The following is a 21,313-nucleotide window of genomic DNA, read 5'->3' on the forward strand; positions in this document are numbered from 1 at the left end:
CATTTCCACACTGTTTAAGGGTACACCCTTAAGCCAATATAACATGGGCAAATGACCTTCAGCTGTGTAAACGAAACCCTCAAAAGACAGCCATCTGGCCTTCATTTAAATGTCATTACTATTATAATCCACACTGCACCTTTTGCAAGTGTTAAATGTGCTTTCAGAATTACACATTCCTTCCATACATGGATAATTTCCCCTCATTATCACCAGAACTCCTCCATTTACATGGTAGGATGCATCATCTGATTAACAACACACAACACTGCATCTGCCAACACAGCAGTGAGTGGAACACTGGGGAGAACAGCAACATCGAATGCAGAATGAACGTGTACAACAGGACCAAACCCACAGTTCTGGCAATAACTCCTCACAGACCTGTAAACAGTATCTGCAGATAAGAGGTTAGTTTTGTTTCATTTGAAATGGGAACCCTGCAGGAAGAAAGCACAAAGATGGCACTGTGTTCAGCTTGAATTGTGGAAGATGAGACAGCAGAAGTTCCTCTGTCTTGGACATAAAGACATGTTCTTTTTCAGTGAACACATGTTCAGCAGTTATTTGCTGTAAAATCCAAAAAAGACCTGAGATACCTGTAATTTTCATTATGAGGCATCCAGTCTAGACCAGCAATCCCCTGTTAGGCTGCCACCAATTCGGGGTTTAGTGAGACAGCAGTGGTTTGTCTCTTGTTTACACAATCTAAGAGCTGCCCTATGTCAGGAATTGTCAGGATAAAGAGGCATCTATTTTGAAATGAATCGTGTCCACCTGCTAACACAGTCTGACCACACATAAGTAGGAAAAATCCATTACCTCTGTCTGTGCCGGAAGACATCCCGGCCAGACTGCAGTACGTCTTGGCGAACATCTGCCAGAGCAGCCACCGCCCCCTGGGCCACTGCAGCAGCTGAGCGGGGCCTGTGACTGGAAAACGATGCTGCTGAGCTCTTCCCCATCGTGCCAGCAGGGCTGTGATTCACGGCTCTTCCGGAGCCTGGTTTGAAATGAGCAGCTAAGGCGAGGATCAGCCTCATGATAGATTTTAAGTTACCGTCGACAATATCTACAAAATACAAACAAAGCCAAGGACAGTAACGTTAATGTGATGTCACAGAGCTGCATCTGACCAACAAGCATGAATGTAATTGAGTGAGATCACACCAGTAAATAAAGACTGCAAAAGAGAAACTGTGTTATAGCACTGACGCTTAGCTCTGCTTGTTTTGTTCAGAGCAAACTGACTGCCACCTACTGATTACATGTTTCAATTCTTTGAGCAGACTTGAGCCTTCCTCCCCCTGTGGCCATTTTCAACTAACAGTCCAGCAGGTTAAATGACAGAATATTATAATTTCTGAAAGCCTTAAAATAATATCACAGGCACTGGAAGTATGAGGGCTGGTTATTTGCTTTGGTGTCTGAAAAATAGAACCAGCAGGAAAAAAAAGACACAGACTGTCACCTCTTTATCACTCTGTTGCTAAACTACACGGGAAAAAACCCTCCTCCACAAATCAACATCTTGTCTGTTTCATATGGAACAAAAATAGAACTAGGCCTTCAACACTTAGAATCATTTGTGACAACTGGCAGGCTCATACCTTTTGCTGATGTCTGATGCATACGAATCTTTTTTGATGCCACGAACTGTAAGACTTGCTCCACGTTTTCCCTCATCTCCTGCTGACTGGTAGGGTTGACCTGAACACCATTTAGCTTCTCACCAGCTGAAGAAGCAAAAAATTTTATTACAGAGAATAGTGTTTGGTGTCACTTCAAGCACTGATAATAGATGTAGGGGCTGATTTTACGTCTAGTCAGGGACTGCAAGAAGACATGCATTTCTTGTCCTGCTTACTCCTTGTACCAGGAATAGCTAGGTTGGAAGCAGACTTTACAGTATATTATCAGCAAAGAAGCATTTTCAAGTGTACTTCCTTATTCCATGACTACTCCTGATCCACTGACCTTATGAGTGGAAATATTACACTGTTTTGCAGAGAGAGAGACAGAATTATCCCTCAAATCTGATTCTGCTCTCACTTCTTATGAATATCAGAATCACAGCAAGCAGATCACTCTTCCAACAATGCCATACACTAACACCAGTCCTTTGTAAGATAAATCCTTCTATAACTCCATTCCAGCCTTGTGGGAGTTACTAGGTCCTGGAAAGGATTCCACGTGTCTGTCACGTGATACCTGAGAGACCACAAACATAGTTCAGAAGGTCTGCAATTTGGCTGTGTTGCAGCTGTCTGCGAACACATATGGCCTTTAATGGAATTGTCTTTATGATTTGCTTTACGATGGTTTTCTTTCCAAGTAACCCTCCCCACAAGCTCCACTGCCATCATTAGCACTCTCCAGTTTGCCCAACAGATGTCAGAGCCAAGACCAGCCCATTTTGCTAGAGATCTAAAACAGCAAGATGAAAAATAGCGCCATATGGCATTACTGACCTACAATCTCAATAAGTGAGGCAAGGATGACTCCATCTCTGAGATCTTGTCTCAGGTCTTGGACTGGCTTTATTGTTGGCTTCTTCTTCAGCTGGGAATTTACCCAGGCCACATATGCCTGTAGCTGTTGCTGAAAATGGAAAACAAAACATTTGCACATCACTGCCATTTCAGAGGGGAGTTGCATAGTTGTTACTTTTCTGAACCCCAAAGCCTGCTGAGCATGGCCCTGACATCACGGCACACTGTGGTGCAGCTCGCTCCATGCCAGGGCAGGAAGAGCAAGCAGGCAGCACAACAGTGCCAGAACTGATTTGCTCACTGCATTTCATGGCCCCACTGCCGACTGCATTTTTTCCAAGGTATCTATAAAGCAGAAAACCCACAGTGCAGAAGCAAGAAAAATCTGTGCTATTTCCTATTAAACTCTACTATCTACCAAAATAAACGAGGATGGATTTCCTGGAAAATAAAACAGCCTTCCCCTGCAGCACACCCTGTAGCATGGATCACTCATGGGAACATGCACCACTCAGCAGGGAAAGGGTACCCTGTTGTACAGCTTCTCCCCCAGCTCCACTGCCATAGAACTGCATCAGCATTTCTAGAAGACCAAGTTCCTGTCTGCACAAAGCCCTGTACTCCAGCAAACTGGCTTGCCACAACACTTAACCATCTGCAAGACGTGACAGCAAAAAGCACTGCCTTTCCAGTGGGTCACACTACGTGCTGCTTCATTCAGCTGTGAGCATTGCCAGCAGGGAAGAAAAATCAAGGTTCAGATGAGTGGGAGAAGTGCAGGGACAGCAAGCCAAAGGTCCTCAATGCCTTTCCTTCCACCATACCCCTGCAGCACTTCCACAGCCAACAGGGGCTCTGGTGACACTGAAATCTCTTTGGGCTGGGCTGGTGTAGCACACAGAGGGTAAACAAACTGATCCATTTATGGGATTACATCCTGTTTCACTAAGCTTCCCATTATTCTGCCCATGCAGCAGGTTTTAAGACTTCATTCCGTATTATCTCAGCAATGTCAGATTTTATGCTTTTACAACCCATCAAAGTGACAATCTGATCATGGCTTCACTTGTAATTATCCTGACATAGGAAATCCAACATTAACCACACCATGGCTCAGTCTGCTGGCTCAGAAAGGTGCTTGGACCTCCATGAGGCTGTTGCTGCTTACTCAGCGGAGATGGAGAGTGGGATAGAGGATGCGAGCTTCAGGGATTGCTGCTGGCTTTTGGAAGGAAAGAAAGCAGAACTGGAAAAGCTGGTGCACGCTTGCTGGAGCAGACATGGCCTTGTCACATGGACTGAGTCTGAAAGCTTTTAACGGCAACAGTGCACATCAGTTTTGCCTGCCCTGTTTCAGAAGTTACTTTCTACTTAATGGGGACTGTGAAGAATCAACAATTGCTAACTTCTCTCTCCTGTACAAGTGAATGATTCTGAGTCGATTTCCAGAACAGCGATGATCATTCTTGCCAGCCTGCAAGAAGCTGTTCTGCGTCTTGCAACAGTATTTTAACTGATGCTGGATCTGCACGCCCCCAATCTCAAAACAGTCTGATTCCAGAGCTAGGCAGAGCACAATCCTTCTATTACTTATATTCAATAAAGCTTTATTCAAGCAAGTACCAGTAGAAATAAAGTAGGCTTGTTTACAATAGCACATTATTATAGAATTATCCAGATTCAATACTAAAGACCTACTGAATGGAATTGCATGAAAATTGTACCTGAAGCCTGTGTAATTTGGGGAAGTAATCTCCTTCTAACAACTGGGCTGACTGCCTTGCTGTCATTTTTCAAATCATTTTACAAAGTTCTGAACTGGAATGTTCTCTCATATTAATTCCACAGAGGCAAAATCCCTTCTTGTCTACAGAAAGCTTGCAATTTTACACCGGAGTTTATTTGACTCTTCCATTCAAATACTTTTTCCAGTCCATGGAAAAAAAAGACTTTATTTTCTCTCATTCCTCATGCATGCATAAGAAAGCATTTTGGCAATCTTTTAGTCTCCATGTCTTCAAAGCACAAGAATTAAAATGTTATCGTTAGAACAAAAAGAAAATCACTGGGACATTTAAACTTTTAACAGTGCTGCTAAAAGGAGGACTTGAAGGCAATGAAAGATGAATGTTACCACCACAAAGGAGAGAATTTCATAGCAGCAGCTGCTGTAACACTGGAGGCTGACATTTCATTAGCAGACTTACAGTACATATTTTTTCCACTAAAGCGTAAGATTTTCCTGTGTAAGCTCAGATGGTTGGAGTGATCAGTATTTCCTGATTTTATATCCCAAAACTAAAGAGCTAGTGACTTTACCAAGAGTCCTAAATTGTTGCAAAGCAAAAATGCCCCAGGTATTATCTTCCAGCACATAAAAACAAAAAACAAGACTTGCTACACTCTATCCTGCCAGGAGAACAGCAGCTCCACACCATTCACCTCAAACAACTCCTGGCTGACAGCTATATCCAAGAGCAATCAGAGAGGGAACAGCAGTGGTTCATCCTAGCTTGTCCTTTCTTTTCCCTGAGTAACTCTGCGCTCAGCCATTTGCTACCAAGGAGATTCCTGCTACTTCTCTACATGCTGGTCTGAATTTTTGTTTCCCTAAATCCTGACTTAATGGAGAAGACACTAAGCTCAAGTCCCACACCAACATTTCTTTCAAAAACAGGATTTTCAGAGGAAAAACAAAGCAGCCTAAGGTTTGCTATACAGAGCAGAGGTTATCAGGATTGTGGTGGACTTAAGCTTAATCCTATTTATATTAACAGAGCTTTGCGTTCCAAAAAAAGGCCAGGTTTCCTTGCACTCTGAAACTGGAAGAGTAACTCTCCTACCTGCAGGAACTTGGAGCCCAGACTGCTTCAGATTCAGATCACTGTAGAGTGCTTGCATCTAAATGACTCTGGAAGCCCTAACAGACTTCTCACAGTGGAAGAGAATTTGAAAGCTGGATACTAGGGGCCACCTGCAGTTGGAAGGAGTTCAACAACATGCAGGCATTTCTGTTAGCAAACTACAGGTTCTTTAGCAAACATACTTTGCAGTGCAGGATTTCATTTTATAACACTTTACTAGCACATACTCTGAAGAACGCTCCCAGACCTCCTGCTTATTGGAAAGCATACTGCTGAGATCAGGAGCTACTTCGTGCTTTCTCTCCACAGCCCATCATATGGTGTCATCAGGGTCAGCACTTTATCTCATGCTCTGTGAGCCCTTACAGATAATTACAACTAAGAGCCATTAACTAATATTTTCCACAGGTGGAAGAAAAGCAGCAGCTCTATTGCAAATCTCCAGCCAGTTCTAGATCTCTTTGCTGTTATCATTTAAGCAGTGCAATTCACCACCTGCTGCTTAGGGCTCATGTTTCTTTCAACCATGCATCAGCCCAGTCTGCCTTACAGTAAATATAGGTAGATCATGGTGCTTTGACAAACTGCTCTGTCCTTTACCTTCAGTGCCATCTACATGGCTCTGTACCATGTTAAATTTTCGCCTCCTTTGAGATTAGGGAATTGCACTTTTTGAAGGTGTCCACGTATTTCTTGGTAAAGTCATTTGTAGTTGGTAGATGCTTTCAGAGGGCCTGACATCCTTGCTGTCATGTTAGACTCCCAACTTCTATAAGAGAAGTCATCTTTTCTACACACACAGTTGACGAATATGGATCTATTCTTCCTGTTAGATTTAGGGACTCTGTCTGGAAGAATAATGCTTCTTGTAATCTTCGTTCTGTTTTTTCCTTTGTAGCCTGTGGATGCTGCCTTAACACCAGCTCTAACAAGGTCAAAGATAACAGCCCTCGTTCTATAAGGATAGTCTCAGTACAAAAGGCATTTAATGTCCTGTCTGTTTAGAGCACTGAACCAAAAGTCTGCAACAACAGAGTTCAAAGGACAGACTGATTGCATCAGGATGTAATTTTAAGGCTTTGTATAATTTCTAAGCTTTCTGACATTATTACCTTGATTAAATGAGCTCTGAAATTTGCCACCCAGTGCCCCTCAAGTCTGAGGTTTCTTTTGCTTTCATTCAAGAGGCCTTTGTAGAAGCAGACCATAAAAACTTCTAAGCAAAGAAAATGATGTTTCTCACTGCTCTCAAAACCAGCAGAAGATGCCTTTTTTTTTTTCCTCTTGAAAATCACTGGTTAAGTATGACACACTCTGCACAGATTTGGAAAGCACATCCTTGTATTCCAAGGTATCCAGTCACCAAGAGTCACCTGGGCCGAAAGGATGCTTATCAAAAGAACAGCATGCCCTGGGTTAGCAAGGCAATTCCTGCCATACCTCAGTCCATTGCGTGAAATGAAGTCTGACAAGAGACTGAAGGTCAGTTTTTATGGGGGGGGAGAAGGACTTTTTTCCACAGCTGAGCAGCGTAAGGGTAAAACCAGATGCTCTGAGCGGGGCTAGCCCTGAACATCAAATTGTTCTTTGCTCTCACTAATATACGGATTACGATTAGCTTACACCAGGGAAACACAGCTGCTCTCGAGAACAGGAAGCCTCCGCAACTTAAACTAAAGCAATACGTTACTAGCTAAAAGCAAGACTGAGATACTCTGTGGAGGAGGGGATGGAATATTTATACGGTCAAGCAGAGCAATCAGAGGAGACCTGTGGCTGGCATGAAGCTGTGAGGCTCACATTTCATACTCAGTTTGCTTTTCCCTTGATGACCGGTGGTGTTAAGCCCAGGAGGGATGTCCATTTTCTGTAAAGAATGGAGGGAGTACAGGAGCAAACAGACAAGGTGGTGTCTGGGCCATGAAGGGGTGAAGAACCAGGAAGCACAAACAAAACATGAAATAATAGAACACACCAAGAGACCACCCCTGCCACCGTGTGAGAACAGACATAGCAGCCACTGTTTGGTTTCATCGTGAGCCCTCACGATATTCCTTCCTCCTCAGTTTACTGGCAGGTTATGGTGCTCCAGCATGGTCTGCACAATGAGTGCAGCCAGGCAGCGGCTGCCCCGGCATTCTGTACTGAGTGCACACAGTCTGACCAAACCAACTTCTTGTGCTCCCTGAACAGAAAAGCCAATGGCAACCTGCCCTCCCCATGCAGTCACAGGATTCCCATCTCTGCAACTTCTTGGTAGCTCTCACTCCTTACGATTTATCTGTCTCCCCAATACTACAATAATAAAAAAAATAAAGAGCACTTCAAAAAACATATTTTCCAGAGTCAGGTCAATTTCTGTCTCTCTGAAATTCAACCTACAGAAGATGATGGGAAACACAAAGACACCATGCTCTTTGTCAGCTTCTCCCAAAAGCTGCATGTTTACAGGCTTTCTAACAGCCTTCAGATTCAGAGACCTCACATACTCAAGAAAGGAATCCATTCCATAAAATAAGCCATTCTCCATAACTCACTGCAATTTATATTATTTTCTTGTACAAATGTAAAAGCTCTATGGAGAAAATAAAATCTCCAAGATAAAATCATCAGCTGTAATCCAGCCACAAACTTTTCAGAACTACTGCTGGTTTGCAGTCCCCCTGTGGAGCTGCCCCATATTGCCTTCTGTTAGTAAACAGCTCTCCCTTCTCCCTGGCTGGAAAATCTTGCTCATTTTTCTCTTTTTCTTCTCCACAGAGGACTGGGAGACACGGCAGTTCCTAAGAGATGCTGCAGAGAAGCACACTGCCTCACCCTGGAAAAGTCCGCGTGGGATTTGGGGGCATGCATTTACCTCTGTGAAGCCCTCCTGCAGAATATCCAGTAAATTCCCCCTGGCCAAGCAGGCAAGCATTCTCCAAGAGCCCACTGAGGGGTGAGGGTCTCAGAGGGCGTACGGCAGATCCTCCAGCTCAGGGCACAGCCTCTTCCTCCTCCTCCCAGAGACAAAGAGTTGGAGCTCATCAGGAACCGCATTCGTATCCCATATGTGCAGCCCGTTAGTGCACGCAGATAGTTGAGCCAAAGTCAGGGCTTGCACTGGGCATGCTCACAAGAGAGCTGCTGGGGGAGCAGCGAGAGATGTCATACGGTTCCTATAGAAACGCCTCAGCTTACAAGATGCAGCCCAAGCGCTGCACTGGGGAAACATCTGAAACCTATTTCCAGCAGTCATACTCACACGAAAACTGCTGCGGAAAAGAGGTTTTCAAACCCACCAAACACAGCCAGCCCTGTCCGGCGTGGGGGCAGGGAGCAAGTCAGCAAATAGCAGATGCCTTGCTTAGCTAGAAAGAGAGAGGAAAGACTGTAAGAGCTGGCCAGTTTAAACTCTCAGCAATTGCTTCACAGCCCCGAAAAAATGGCACCATTTTTAGCAACCTTGTAGAGACAGGAAGCTGCAAATGAGGCCACAATGCAGCAAATAACATTTGCACAGTGCTGGGCTCCACTCTATCCGCTGTGGCAATGAAGATGAAAAAAGAAATAAGGACAAAAGCTTTAAATTAGAATTAAATACAAACCCCAGCAAAGTTTCTAAATCGATAGTAACTACATTCATTCCAGAAAAAAATGTATCAAATATCTCCAGGCAATCTCCCAAACTTCATCTCAGCTTGCAAGAAGTGCCCTGAAAAAAGAAGGAAAGCATGGAGAACCCCTCCTGCCAGGGGCTGTCTGCCAGTCCTGCTGGGCAGCACAGCAAACACTGCCCAGCAATGCACCACGCCTTCAGGGCTCTGAATACCTGGCAAACCATATCTAAGGGGACAAACAAACTTGTTTTTCTGCCTAAGTATGGAAGGCTCTGGAGGAAAAAGCCATTACATAATTTTACCATTCTAGTGTTTTCTCTGTCAGATATGGAAGATGTAGGTAAAATACAGAAAAACGAGCAGCAGCTAATTTCCTTCTACAACCAAGACAAGTAACTGAAAAACAAGTCACTCGCCACTCGTGACATGAGTATTAAATATCCTGTTTGCCTTTCCTATTTACTTTTCCAGATTCAGTAGGAACTGAGACTTTTGTTTTCTTTAATTGCTATGTCACATCTGTTAAGCAAAACAATGCAGTACTGTGAATCTTTGCAAAAAATCTTGCAAGGAGGCAATGCTGGTGGTTAGCACCTTGAGCCAATTTGCTCTGGAGACTCAAAATGACTCATAACACCATTAACCGGATGACAGGAAATATTTCTCCCCATTTATACAGTGCAGACAACCAGGTTGTGCCTTGCAATTTCAATTACACTTCATAGAAAACCTGAGTGAACGGATTCTCCATCAGCAGGTGACTTCATTTGAAAAACAAAACTAATTTTGAGCCTTTTCTGTGAACTTTATAATAATCTCAAAGAAAGTTATATTTATTAACTGTTTCTCAATGCTGCACAGTAAACATATATTCATGGAAGACATTTACAGGTAAGAATACTGAGGTCATCCCTTCCCTCCATCCCTTCAATTTCTGGAAGTAAACACACACACACACACAAATCCAGATAAACTGCAGAAGTACTACAGTGAAACCAAATGTACTTTGGTTGTATGGAGAGGTGACAGATGGCTGCGAGATGTTCTCTGATTGTGTTTGGAATTGGTTTTATGAATTTGATAGCAGATTAAGAATTATGTGCTCACAATCCCTACAAGCTCTAGATACACTTGTCCTTTGAAGAGGAGATAAGCCACAGGCAGACAGTCCCCCACCACAGACGTTATACTGGAGACATGACCCAAATTTTCAGGATTTCAAAATGGGATAAAGAGATAATCTGTGAAAACAGCAGAGAAACAAAAAGTGTAAAAATAATTTAATGTGTAAAAGGTATTGTTTAAATCATAATAAGCTGATAGTCTGCAAAAAGAGTTCACTGATGATGGACCTTAGTGGCATTCAGTGGAAATGACTTAAGAAACAACAATCTTTGTTATATTGGAAAGCATTTCTCTCACCCTACTCCCCATTCTCCCATTTCCTGGCACAAAACAAAGGACTTAAAGCTAGATGTGTCACTCGTAGTATGGTAGTGCCATCCCTGAGAAATGCAAAAGATCGTCAGCTGAACATACTGGGGGAATTGTGAAGAATTTCACTTGGGTTGGAGTGAATGCTCAGGTCGGACACCCTCCTCTGCCTTCCTTTTTGGATCAACAAAAGCTGGGACTGAAATCTGAAATTCAGGTGATCGCTTTCAATCTCATAACGCTACCAAGGAGCTTCCACCCACTAGAACATGGCAGCGGGTGGTGTTCTCCTTACTCATGGCAGGTCCAGGGACAGATCTGCTCACAGCCTGCTGTCCATCAGAGATTTTGTCATCAAAAGATTTGTTTCTACATTATCTCTGAAACAGAACTGCTTTTCTTAGACAACAGGAATATCAGAGAATAGAAACTAGGCCATTTCTGATGGATAGAGTGAGTGGCTATTCTTCTATTTATTGTGGTAACACAAATGGGGTACGTGTGTGCTGGAAATAAGTTTTAAAAATTAAATTCCCTTTTTGCATTTCACTCTTAAATATCAGGCCTCTTGTAGCAGGGATATTTTTCTTTCACTTTATAGGCATCGTAAAAGGTCCCTTTGAATGTTTTATTTGCAATAAGAAAAAATAAATGGTCCTCTCAACTAAAAATAATTCATTGTAATTCTTACTTTCCAGAAAGACTTCTAAAATTCCTGAAAAACAATTCCAAAATGAAGTGAATGGGAGGCAGCGATGCTAAAAGGATCTTGGCTCTATGGCTCCTGATTGCTGACCTTCAGAACACGCAGCGCAGGTTTGGTTGGCAGCATTGCCCTCTCCTGGCCGCTCTCAGCATAACCGTCGTGCTGAATGCTGGGCAAGATGCAGGACAAAGCACCTTGGAAGACACCAAGCTGAGCGGTGCAGCTGATACAACAGAAAGAAGGGATGCCATCAAGAGGGACTTTGAAAGACTTTAAAGGTGGGCCCATGTAGACCTAACAATGTTCATCAAGGCCAAGTACAAAGTGCTGCACCTGAGTTGGAGCAATCCCAGATATGCATACAGACTGGAAGGAAAACTCCTTCAAAGTAGCCCTGTGCAGAAAGACCCGAGGGACCTGGCAGATGAAAAACTTAACATGAGTGAGCAACCGTCTGTTTGCAGCCCGGAAGGCCAATAGTATCCTGGGCTGCATTAAAAGAGGAATGGACAGCAGGGCAAAGTGGTGGTTGTTTCACTCTGCCTTGTACGGCCCCTTTGGAGTACTGCCCTTAGCACAGAAATGATGTTGAGGAAAGGGCACAGGGCACGAGGGTGCTCAGAGGGTTGGAGCACCTCCCCTACAAAGACAGGCTGAGGGAGCATGGCTTATTCAGTCTGGAAAAGAGAAGGCTGTGGGGAGGCCTCACTGTGACCTCCCAGTATGTAAAGAGAGATTATAAACAGGAGGGAAAATGACTTTTTACATGGGTAGGCAGTGATAGGACAAGAGGGAATGGTTTTAAACGAAAGGAGGGAGATTTAGATTAGATGTCAGTGGAAGATTTTCACAGTGAGGCAGTGAGGCGCTGGCACAGGCTGCCCAGGGAGCTGTGGGTGCACCATGGCGACATTCAAAGCCAAGCTGGATGAGGCCCTGGGCAGCCTGAGGCGGTCCTCGATGTCAGCAACCCCGCCCATGGTGGGGGAGTTGGGACTAGATGATCTTCGAGGACCTTTCCAACCCAAGCCATCCTGCGATTCAGTGATTCTATGATTCAGAAGCACAGCTCACAGGGTGCCCCTCCCAACCTCCCCACAAAGCTCCCGCAGAGCGGTCTCACTCACAGACGCCGCAGCAGGCTGCGGTGGGGGATGGAGCCCCGCGCCCAGCCGCGTTCCCATGCCAGGTGCCGCAGCTCCGCTCAGCGCAGCAGGGGCGCGCCAGCAGCACGGCCCGCCTTCTGTCCGCAGTCCTGAGGGGGAGAAGCAAAGGCATCAAACACGAAGGGCGGGAACGGACTCGGCAGTGCGGTGCCTGGATGCACCCCTCTGTACCGTCCTACAGCAGGCAGCAATTCCCCTCTGCGGTGGGTGTATCCAGGGCAGAAAGTTGTTGCCTTCTGTAGAAAAAAATACATTTGAGTTTTAACGTCCGTGGACTTGGGGGAAGTTATACATCTTTTGTTTTCTTCCACGTAAAGCGAGGATGGTGGACAGGATTCCTTCAGAACATGTACGCAGGATTCCCGATGACGTCGGCTTGTAGCACCCGTGGGACCCAACTATCTCCCCCGCTCCTGGAGGAGGAATCCGAATCAGCACTGCCAACGCAGCAATGGGAATTGCTAATTTTAAACGGAACGGCAGACAGGTGCCAGGCGCTGACAGGCAGGGCAGCCGGAGCGCGGGGAAAGAGGGGAACCCCAGAGGGCAGGATGGGGCCCGGGAGCTGCGGAGCCCCGGGAAGGGGGTTCTCTGAGAGAACGGGGCTCCGGGTCGGATCCCAGCCCGCTCCCTGCCGCCCTACCTGCGCCCGGCCCGCGCGCGTCGCCGCTGCCATGGGGACGGGTGGGGGCGGGGCGGAGCGGCCGCCGGGGGGCGGGAAGCGGGCGGGGGCGGGAAGGCGTGAGGCGCGTCCTCCCGTCAGGACGGGAGGGGAAAGGAAGTGGGAGTCGATCAGCTCGATTCAAAAATCTTATCTTTAATGTCCAAGGAGCGTTCGATATATCAACACTCTTGGGAAACGTAGGAGACAGGCTGCTGGAGCCTGTTAATCAGTGCAAAAACAAGGCTTTTAGGAAAAAACTTCAGAACGTGACTTCGGCTTCTGATCAGTTCAGGGCCTGGCAATCGAGCCGAATCACTACCGCCGTTCAGGGTGCTGGGCCACCTCCAGGCCACGGCGCACCTCAGCAGGCTGCCCTCCGAGGGGCGCCCAGTGGGCACGGCGGATGGGCTGCGCTCAGACACGGGGATCTTTGGCAACCTAAATGGCTCTGTGTCTTACTCTGCAGGCGTTCAGTAGCCAGCTGGGCTCAGCTCAGTAGCGCGGGCAAAAAGAGAATATCCTGTTCAGGTAGAAAAAGAGACTGTTCCCATTCATTATTTAAAGAAGTCTGGCCTTATAATAGGCCTGATGTTGTCTGCTGGACAGCATGAGCAAGAAGACCTGCTCAGGTAGAAAGGTTGTAGGACTGGTCCTCACAGCACTTCTGCCTTAGCACACAGTACCCACATCAGCTTTATTGTTACAAGGAGGAGCTCCCTCATGGTTTTTCTTTTACATTTAAATGAGCCATAATATGCAAAACATTGCACATTTATAAAAGGTACCAGATGTCCATTTTTCAACACTGGCAATAAACAGGTTGCTCCAGGACCTGTGTTTGGCCGTGCAGACTATTACCTAGGAACAGACTGTGCCAACTACTGACTCAGGGCCTGAGGACACTGCTTGGGAGCCCTCTCAGCTCCCAACACCACAACTGTCAGATGCAGCCCCGTGGTAGAAGATTGTGGACAGTTGCTGTCCTGCATTGCTAACACTATTTTAAACCCATAAGCAAATTCTCCAAAGTGTCTTCAGGAGCTTTAGCAGAAGACACCACATGGCATGTACTCTATGTTGCAGGGTTTTATAACTAAGGCTGACAACACAAAATAAAAAATGAATGGAGAAAAAGTGCAAAGCCCTCTTTAAAATTGTCCAGGATTCATTCACAGCGTCTCAGGCATGCAAACAGCTACTGCAGCCCAAGGACTGGGTAACTACCCTGAATATAGGCAGTGGCTTTAAATGGCTGCCTTTCAGATAAGCTGCAGGTTTTCCTTCTTTCATTTTCAGAGAAAAGAGCTCACTAACCAATTAACCAATTAAGCATTGACCAATTAACATTCTTAGTTAATTGGCACCACCCTTCAACGGAAGGAACTGTTCTGTACCCCTTGGTTAATTCTGCATTTCCGACCTTGGCCTCAGTGTGCTGTGCATGGTGGGAAGACACTGCTTTCTGAGAAAAGGAGATGCACAATGTGCATGACTGCAGTGTGCAGCGGCTGGTACCAGAGGAAGACCTTACAGCAGCTACAGCTAGAACTTCCATGCAATTTCCTCCCGCTATCAACCACATTCTGTTCTTAATATCAGCATAAAATCCCATGGCAACATCTCCCTTGCCCCAGAACAGAATCTTGTATGCTGCATTCCCACACAGAGCTGTGCAGAGCCAAGGGGAACAGGTTGGTTTTTGACCAGCAGAACCAGAGGCGACTACTCCTCATGTGAGAGTAAATGTGTGTGTTCTCGTGCAGGTGGAAGACGCAGCTGCTCTGCTCTGCAGGCAGGCTCGATGCGTTCATGAGGTTAGCCTGAGCCTGCAGCATCTTTACACCTGTGGAATCCATTAGCTGCTGAAGGAGGCAGGGGCTACCAAGCTTTTTAAACCAAGGTCCCATTCTTGCTGTCGTATTTCAGTCTGGGCCGGGGGAAGTTGAGGGTGGCATACTCTGTGGCATTCTGCATTTGCAAGTTCTTCACCTCTTCCGCAGAGCGCTCCCGCACCTTGGTGAACACCTGGATGTCTGCATAATGAATGCTGTCATCCTGCTTTGTGTTCTTGGGTTTATTCACAGTAGCATAGACTGGAAACTCCGTGACATTTTCATGCGCTGGAGGCTTTGGGAAAAAGAGATCAGAGTCAACTGGACCTGCATGCCCTACATGCTGCCCCTGCACTGCCCAGCCCACTGACACCTCAGGCTCAGAGACAGGCATCATCCTACTGCATCTTTTACAGATCAGTGAGAAAAACTAGGCCTGTATCACTGTGCATCAATGCACGTTGCTCCCACAGCCCTCCCAGCCTACACTGGATGAGATGTCACAGCTCTGAATGAACAGCCCATGTGCGCCTGACCCCTCTAGGCTAGGAAGCGATGGTTAACCCCGTTCTGCCAACATCCAGTCAGAAAACAACCCCATGAAGCTGTTTACCTTCCTGCCAGGCTGGTGCTGTTGGCTCTCATGTCTCACACTGGTTCCTGAAAAAGAGACACCGGCGGATCAGGTTAACACAACTGTTTATTGTTCCAGTTTTGAGTTCCAAAAAGCAGCATCTGGCACATGGGCTCTCTCCCCTGGATGCGAATCAAATTTCCACCCCATCTGACATCCTCAGCCCTCATGCTGTCTCTGAGGCCCGTCTCCCAGAAGAAAGCCTGGGCTTGTTTCTTTGGAAAAAATAAGGTTTCCTGGGATGACAACATGCTGTGGACCGTAATGTTCTTGGCAGAACCCAGAAGGATGTACATAGCACAGAGAGCCTCCTTGTCAGGCCTTTGGAGAAGTCAGATCCAGTTTTAACTTTGTTATTTCCTCTGCTGCCTGCAAACATATTTTGCCCAGCATGGTCCAAAGGCCACAGGATACAACTGGGCTATTAGTTCCTCCTGCTTTATTCTAGGCACTGATGTCAGATGAATGTTTGCAGCTCTTATGGGAGTTTGATTCAGTTCCTGCTGTGCTGCACAACAGGGTACTTACACATTTTTATGTGCACAACTCAGATATTTTGGATATACCAGTGAAGCCCATTCCCATCCTCTTGCCAAATTCCATGGCTTATATCCCCCCTGCTTTAAATTTCAATGAAATTTGCCTTTTGCCTCTGTCAGACCTCTCTTGAGAAAGGTCAAGTATGGAAGAGTTTGGGAGAGGGCCTCAGCTAAGGGATCCATCTGCAGCCAGCGCTGATGAACACCAACTATCCAGGGGCTGATTTACCTCCACTGTTCTTGCACTCTAGAGCATCTTCACAAATCCTTACCTTGCTTTTCCTTCTTCCTTTTAAAAAGCGAAGGACAGTTCCTGGAATCAGAGAGAGATGTCAGCCTCGAGAAGCTTCACCATCTGCCTTCATCACACTCAGAAGCACACCCCAACGTTCTGCATTTGTTCAGGGAAATCCAAGAGCCCCTCCTTCCCCTCCCCCCAATCCAACCACCCCTATTTGGGTGTCTGGGACTGCCAAGTTCCATTCAGAGCTTTGTGAGCATCTGTGCAGGCTCCAGCCCTGCTGAGCGAATGAGACACCTTCTGAATGTGAGTGAATTTTGCAAGGAACAGGTCCAGGGGTCCCTCTTCAATGACTCCTCTACTACATGCTACAGACACCCCCAAGACTCCTTGCCTTTCAGCCCTGTCTGGCAGTCCTGTTACGCACAGGCATCAGTGTGAAGGAGAACATATTTCACTGCAACTATGTTTCCACAGCTGTATGATCAAAGTTACAGGATACTGAGCATGATCCCCCTTAGCATGAAACATTTGTCTTAGAACAAGAAGCTCTGATAGCCCATGCTTCGGCTTCCTTGCCCACCGAGCAGCTGTGCACAGCCAACATGCTAATTTAATCTTTCAGACTGTGTTTTTCCTGATTGCAGTTTTCCACTTAAACACAACCAAACCAAACAAGTTGCACACTTTATATAAGCCAAGCCAAACACAAATCTTGTCCGTACCTGTGTGACCAGAGAGAGAAAAGCCAAACACAACCATGTCCCAGCCATGGTGCAAATAGGAGCCAAAGTCATTCTGTATGCAACAGCAGAGCCAAACTTCCACAGTCTGGTGCTGGCCGGGCAGCATGGCCAGAGCAGAGACGTGTCACATTCCAGGCCAGATGCATGAGACAAATGTTGTCTTTGCAGCATGAAGCAAATGTTATCCTTGCAGAATGCTCGTATGGCTGGAAGGGAGCAGGTGCCAGCCCTGGTGCAGCTGCTCCTTTGCACACACATGCACTTAACAGAGCCTGCAGCGCAACTGAATGTGAGCAGCCAGGGCTCTGAAGGGGGCTGGAGAGCTCCCAGAGATCAGCCAAGGTCCAAAGCATGTCGTGCATTTATTTGCTTGACAGATCTGCCACAGGTAGGAGCAAAGAGGTGCCTGAGGCACAATTTTAGAGGCAGTTTTGGGAGCAACAGAGCAGGGCTGAGTGTGTAGTAATGGCTTGCCGTTCTAATGGCAAAAGGAGAAAAGGAATGACAAAGAACCAGGAGACCTTCAAAACAGCTGGTAATTATTAACCAGGAGCTGGGAAATCAAGGGTAGCTCTGGGGAATGCAAGGGCTGTACAAAAGGATTCAGCTCTGCTTCTTATGGCGTTGTCCTGGTGTGGTTCCCACCTGTAGATCCCCCTCCACTGTTGCCATGAGCCCGCAGGGTTTCCAGGACCCTCCCTGCCTGGCTTTGTGCTGGAGCTTTTGCATCTTTGCAGACAGGTTGTGGGCTGCAATTAAAACAGCACCAAGTGAAGTAAGTTCAGCAGAGTCCAAAGTCTCTTTGCTGGGAGGCACGTTCCAGCCCCAGCTTTCCCAACCGCCTTGGCTTGTTTTGGTTGTCTTTCTTTGCAGAGTGAGCGTTAGCAGCCAGCGTGTAGTCTGTTCTGAGACTGTCTGCAGGCTAATCACAGCCAGGCAGGAGACAGCATCTCTCTGCCTCAGATCTGCAGTAATTACAATGGATGTGGCAAGGGAAATGAGCAAGGCAAACCTCTCCCCTCTTCTTCTCAAAACCAGGTCAGACGTGCTGTAACTGACAACCTGCTGGATGCATGCTGTATTCTGCCTGACAGCATGTGTCCCTGCTCCTGCACCACTGCTTCTCCTTTCCCCATGTCATTACCAACCTAATTTCTGTTTCATGCTGAGCCCCAAATTCTGGCATCCTTTGCTGCCCATGCACAGTGAAGTGAGAATCCTGCCCAGGGCTGAACTTGCAGAGACACCCAGACCCCAGGGCATGCTTTCTTTCACTGACAGCTTCTGTTCTGAAGAAGTTTGCTGAAAAGGATTTTCTCATGATTTCAGGAACCTCCTCCCTTCCCTACAAAAGGCAGGTACCTACCTCCCCTTTTACAAGTCTCAGCTTTAGTTAGGAAGCCAGCTCTTTGCTGATGCTGAGTAAATACCTAGAAATAAAAGCATTACTGGTGCCCAGAAGTACCTGAACTAAGATAAGCAGCACCTTTTTTCCCTCTGTCACGAAGGCAAAGCCATGAATCACGCAGACCTCTGCAGTGGGGCTTCAGTGCACCACAGTCTGCTCTTGGTCATGGTGGTCTGTGGGTGTCCTACAAGCCATGTTACCTATAGCACAGACTCATTTACCTTCCACTCTCCTTACTTATCTGTTCACCACCTGTGCAGCGTAGGGAAGCCTGCAAGCCTGAGGCCCTTCCTCAGCCAGGTGCTTTCCTGTGCAAGACACAGTGAGAAGCTCCTGGGAGAGCTCCGCTTCAGTCCCTACATGGGGCACGAGTTAGCATGAGAGCTCCACAAGGGGTGCTGGGGCAAAAGGCTCTTGGGCTAGAGCTTAGTCCTCTACTGCCAGAGGGGAGCAGGGAGACGGTGGTGACACCATCAGCAGAAACATCCCAGCTTCTAACTCTCCATTTGGGAAAAACACCCAGAAAGACGCAGCAGTCCTGGTCCTGCAGCCTTGGGACAGCAGAAGTTGGCACTGACCCTGAAGTGGCAGTTGCAGCAAGGCTGCCACCACACTGCTCCCCAGGCAGAGCGGAGAGCTGCTTTCCTGCTCAGCCCTGTCTGGGCAGCTGACCATCCAGCCTGGGTTTAGGCTTTCTTTAGGAGGCAGAAGTGTCTGCGCATGGCCTGGCATTGCTCAGACCTGGGGGTGCCACATGGTGTGTGCTGATGGTGCTTTCTGCGCTCCAAGGGGCCTGTGTACACTCTTGCTCACTGCAGCCTGAAGAGAATGCCTTGGGCACCTTGTTTAACCCCTGCCATAGGGCAGAGGAAGTGGAAGACAAGGAGATTTTGAGAACCAGCTTCCCCCCTTCCAACTGCAATTCCTATTCCTGAACCCCAGACTCCGGGTGTACAAACCCTCTCTTCGGCTCCAGCCACTAGGTGATGCTGTGCCTCTTAATTATTAAAAAGCTCCGATGATTTTCTATTACTTGAGCAAATGCAGTGTTGGAGAGAAAGTCCCCTGCGCTTCACCTGATACCTACAGCTCTCCCCGCGCTCTCAGCACTCCGTGTTCCCACCCGGCACCACCCCGTGCGCCGCGCCGGCGAAGCGTGAGAGCGGGGGCTGAGCCGCCCCTCCTCTCGGGAGCCTGACAGCATCTGCACGGCGCGACCCGGGCAGAGGGGTTGGGGGGGGGCCGCTGCCCTTCGGGGCAGTGCCACAGCCTGCAGGTTTTACCTCCGCTGGGGAACTTGTAAGGATTTCAACTCGATCCTCGCAGAACCCAGCTATAGCACCGACGAGGCGAGCCCCCCGGCCCGCCCCGCCTCGGCAGGTGCGAGGAGCAGCCCCGCTGCAGTCCTGCTGAGCGCTGCCCGAGTTTGTCTCCGGCCGCCGCCCCCCACCCCGCCGTACTCACCACGGGCGCCCGCAGCTGCAGCGGTTGCCCATGTCGCTCCTTCCTCCATGAAGCCGGAGCGTTCTCTGCACGGGCACGGCTTGTATTTCCTGGTTCCCCGCTCGTCCCCTGGCTATTCCAAGGGAGTGTCTGCAGGATCAGATTTCTCGCCGCCGCGCCGGGCCCGTGCGTGCCATCTACCGGGGGGCTGCCGCCGGCTGCCCGGGGCTGGGAGGGGCAGCTGCCGTCCCCCGGGGCCAGGCCTAGGGCTGGAATTCTGCCTTCAGCTGCCCCGCTCCTGGCATGCCAGCAGGGAAGGAGTGCAGGAGGGATTCAGGTGTTCCTGCGCAAGAGGAGCTCTAAAGCGGGAGCTCAGGGAGAACAGGAGCTGTCAGTTCTGTTCATGCGTATCAAGTGGGATGTCTGGAAAATGTGTGGCATCACCTGGGGAAGGGAGTGGACCACCTGCGAGGGAGGCAGTGGCCCAGCAGAAGTGGGAGTAGGTTTATAGAGCATGTCCGGTTGTTGAGGTAATACTTAATGTCAAAGTATTGTTGATTTTGCCCTGGAACAGAAACTGTGCCCCACAGCCTCAATTTGGCAGTTCTGTGTGGGTCTGAACACTCCAAGGGATGTGCTGACAGCTGGGGGAGCTCCCATTCTCCCTTCTGGTGGGCTGAGGGGAGGCAGCCCTGCTCCCAGTTGCCCAGTATCGCTTGTCTGCCTGAGCACAGAGCAAAGCCTGGGGCTTCCCAGCAGCGGAAGGAGGAGGAGAATTCTACCATGCTTCAGCCGGGGGCACGGCTGCTCTCCTGGGGGAGCTGCACTGCAAGCTGCACAGGGTCTTGAGCTGAATCTGCTGCCCTGTGCAGCTGGGCTTCTGGAAGTCCTGCAGCCTGGGCCTGACTCATGCAGGCGGATGGGCTTCAGCCCTGCCCCCAGCAGGACCAGTTCTTGGGGTGCTGCACAGGCCGGGTGGTCTCAGGAATCTGAGTACCGTTGGGAAACTGCAGACTCTGTGTCTCAGGGTTTGTCCACAGACGCTGTTGATTCAGTGAGCCACTGTTTTGATTTCTGGGATAACTACGTTGCTTTGTGGAGAGGAAAAACAAAGAGGCTGGGAGCCTTTTCCCATCAGCCCCAAACACAAATGCTGGAGCTGCTGCTTTGAGCTCCACTGGAGAAACAGAAAGGCATTGAAAACATTGGCACAGCCAGGGAGCCCTTGGCTGCCGCTCCGCATTCCCCTGCAGCCCGTCAGCACGACGGGAGCCGCCTGGTTCCAGCACCGAGCAGCGAGCGTCGGGCACAGCCCCGGGTGGCACCAGGCAGTGCCAGTCCCTCCCTTCCCCCACCCCAGCAGCTGCCCTCGGCCTGTCTGGGTGACAGGCTGTGAGCCTGGCACAGCGCGAGCCTGCGAGTGCCCAGCGGTGAGGAATGAACTTGCTGGAGAGAGCGGATAGGGCTCCTAAGAGAGGGACGAGAACTGTGTAATGGTTGTATTGCTGTGCGTTTGCACTGCAGTGTGTCATAGACTGGGAGTGT

At 48.2% G+C, this 21,313-nt stretch overlaps 2 protein-coding genes across 7 annotated transcripts in view; both read right to left on the minus strand.

Annotated features, from left to right (window-relative positions):
* The window catches only part of DIXDC1 (DIX domain containing 1), a 30,467-nt gene extending 21,895 nt beyond the window's left edge, over positions 1-8,572 (minus strand). For 2 of the 6 annotated variants that reach the window (XM_048968138.1, XM_048968137.1), the window contains exons 1-4: positions 8,214-8,555; positions 2,472-2,601; positions 1,611-1,736; positions 823-1,072 (exon numbers count right to left, since the gene is read on the minus strand). In XM_048968138.1, the coding sequence (XP_048824095.1) occupies positions 823-1,072; positions 1,611-1,736; positions 2,472-2,601; positions 8,214-8,273 (566 nt within the window). In that variant the 5' untranslated portion in view covers positions 8,274-8,555. Of the gene's footprint in view, positions 1-822; positions 1,073-1,610; positions 1,737-2,471; positions 2,602-5,335; positions 5,408-8,213 lie in introns of those variants that run through there. The other 4 variants (XM_048968136.1, XM_048968135.1, XM_048968140.1 and 1 more) reach the window with 4 other exon arrangements.
* Positions 8,573-13,083: 4,511 nt separating this feature from the next.
* On the minus strand, positions 13,084-20,278 carry C22H11orf52 (chromosome 22 C11orf52 homolog). The gene is made up of 4 exons (XM_048968519.1): positions 19,790-20,278; positions 16,203-16,243; positions 15,371-15,417; positions 13,084-15,052 (listed from the first exon to the last, which is right to left on the minus strand). The coding sequence occupies exons 1-4, from the start codon at positions 19,819-19,821 to the stop codon at positions 14,816-14,818; spliced, it is 357 nt and encodes a 118-aa protein (XP_048824476.1). The 5' UTR covers positions 19,822-20,278; the 3' UTR covers positions 13,084-14,815.
* Positions 20,279-21,313: the final 1,035 nt, after the last annotated feature.

This window comes from Lagopus muta, chromosome 22, assembly GCF_023343835.1.
Source record: "Lagopus muta isolate bLagMut1 chromosome 22, bLagMut1 primary, whole genome shotgun sequence".
NCBI classification, from domain to species: domain Eukaryota; kingdom Metazoa; phylum Chordata; class Aves; order Galliformes; family Phasianidae; genus Lagopus; species Lagopus muta.

Coding starts and splice junctions, on each gene's coding strand:
- C22H11orf52 (XM_048968519.1), bottom strand. CDS start 19,821: ATGGGCAACCGCTGCAGCTGCGGGCGCCCGTG. Junction 16,244..19,789: donor TGCAGCTGCGGGCGCCCGTG/GTGAGTACGGCG, acceptor CTCTGATTCCAG/GAACTGTCCTTCGCTTTTTA. Junction 15,418..16,202: donor AAGGAAGAAGGAAAAGCAAG/GTAAGGATTTGT, acceptor TCTCTTTTTCAG/GAACCAGTGTGAGACATGAG.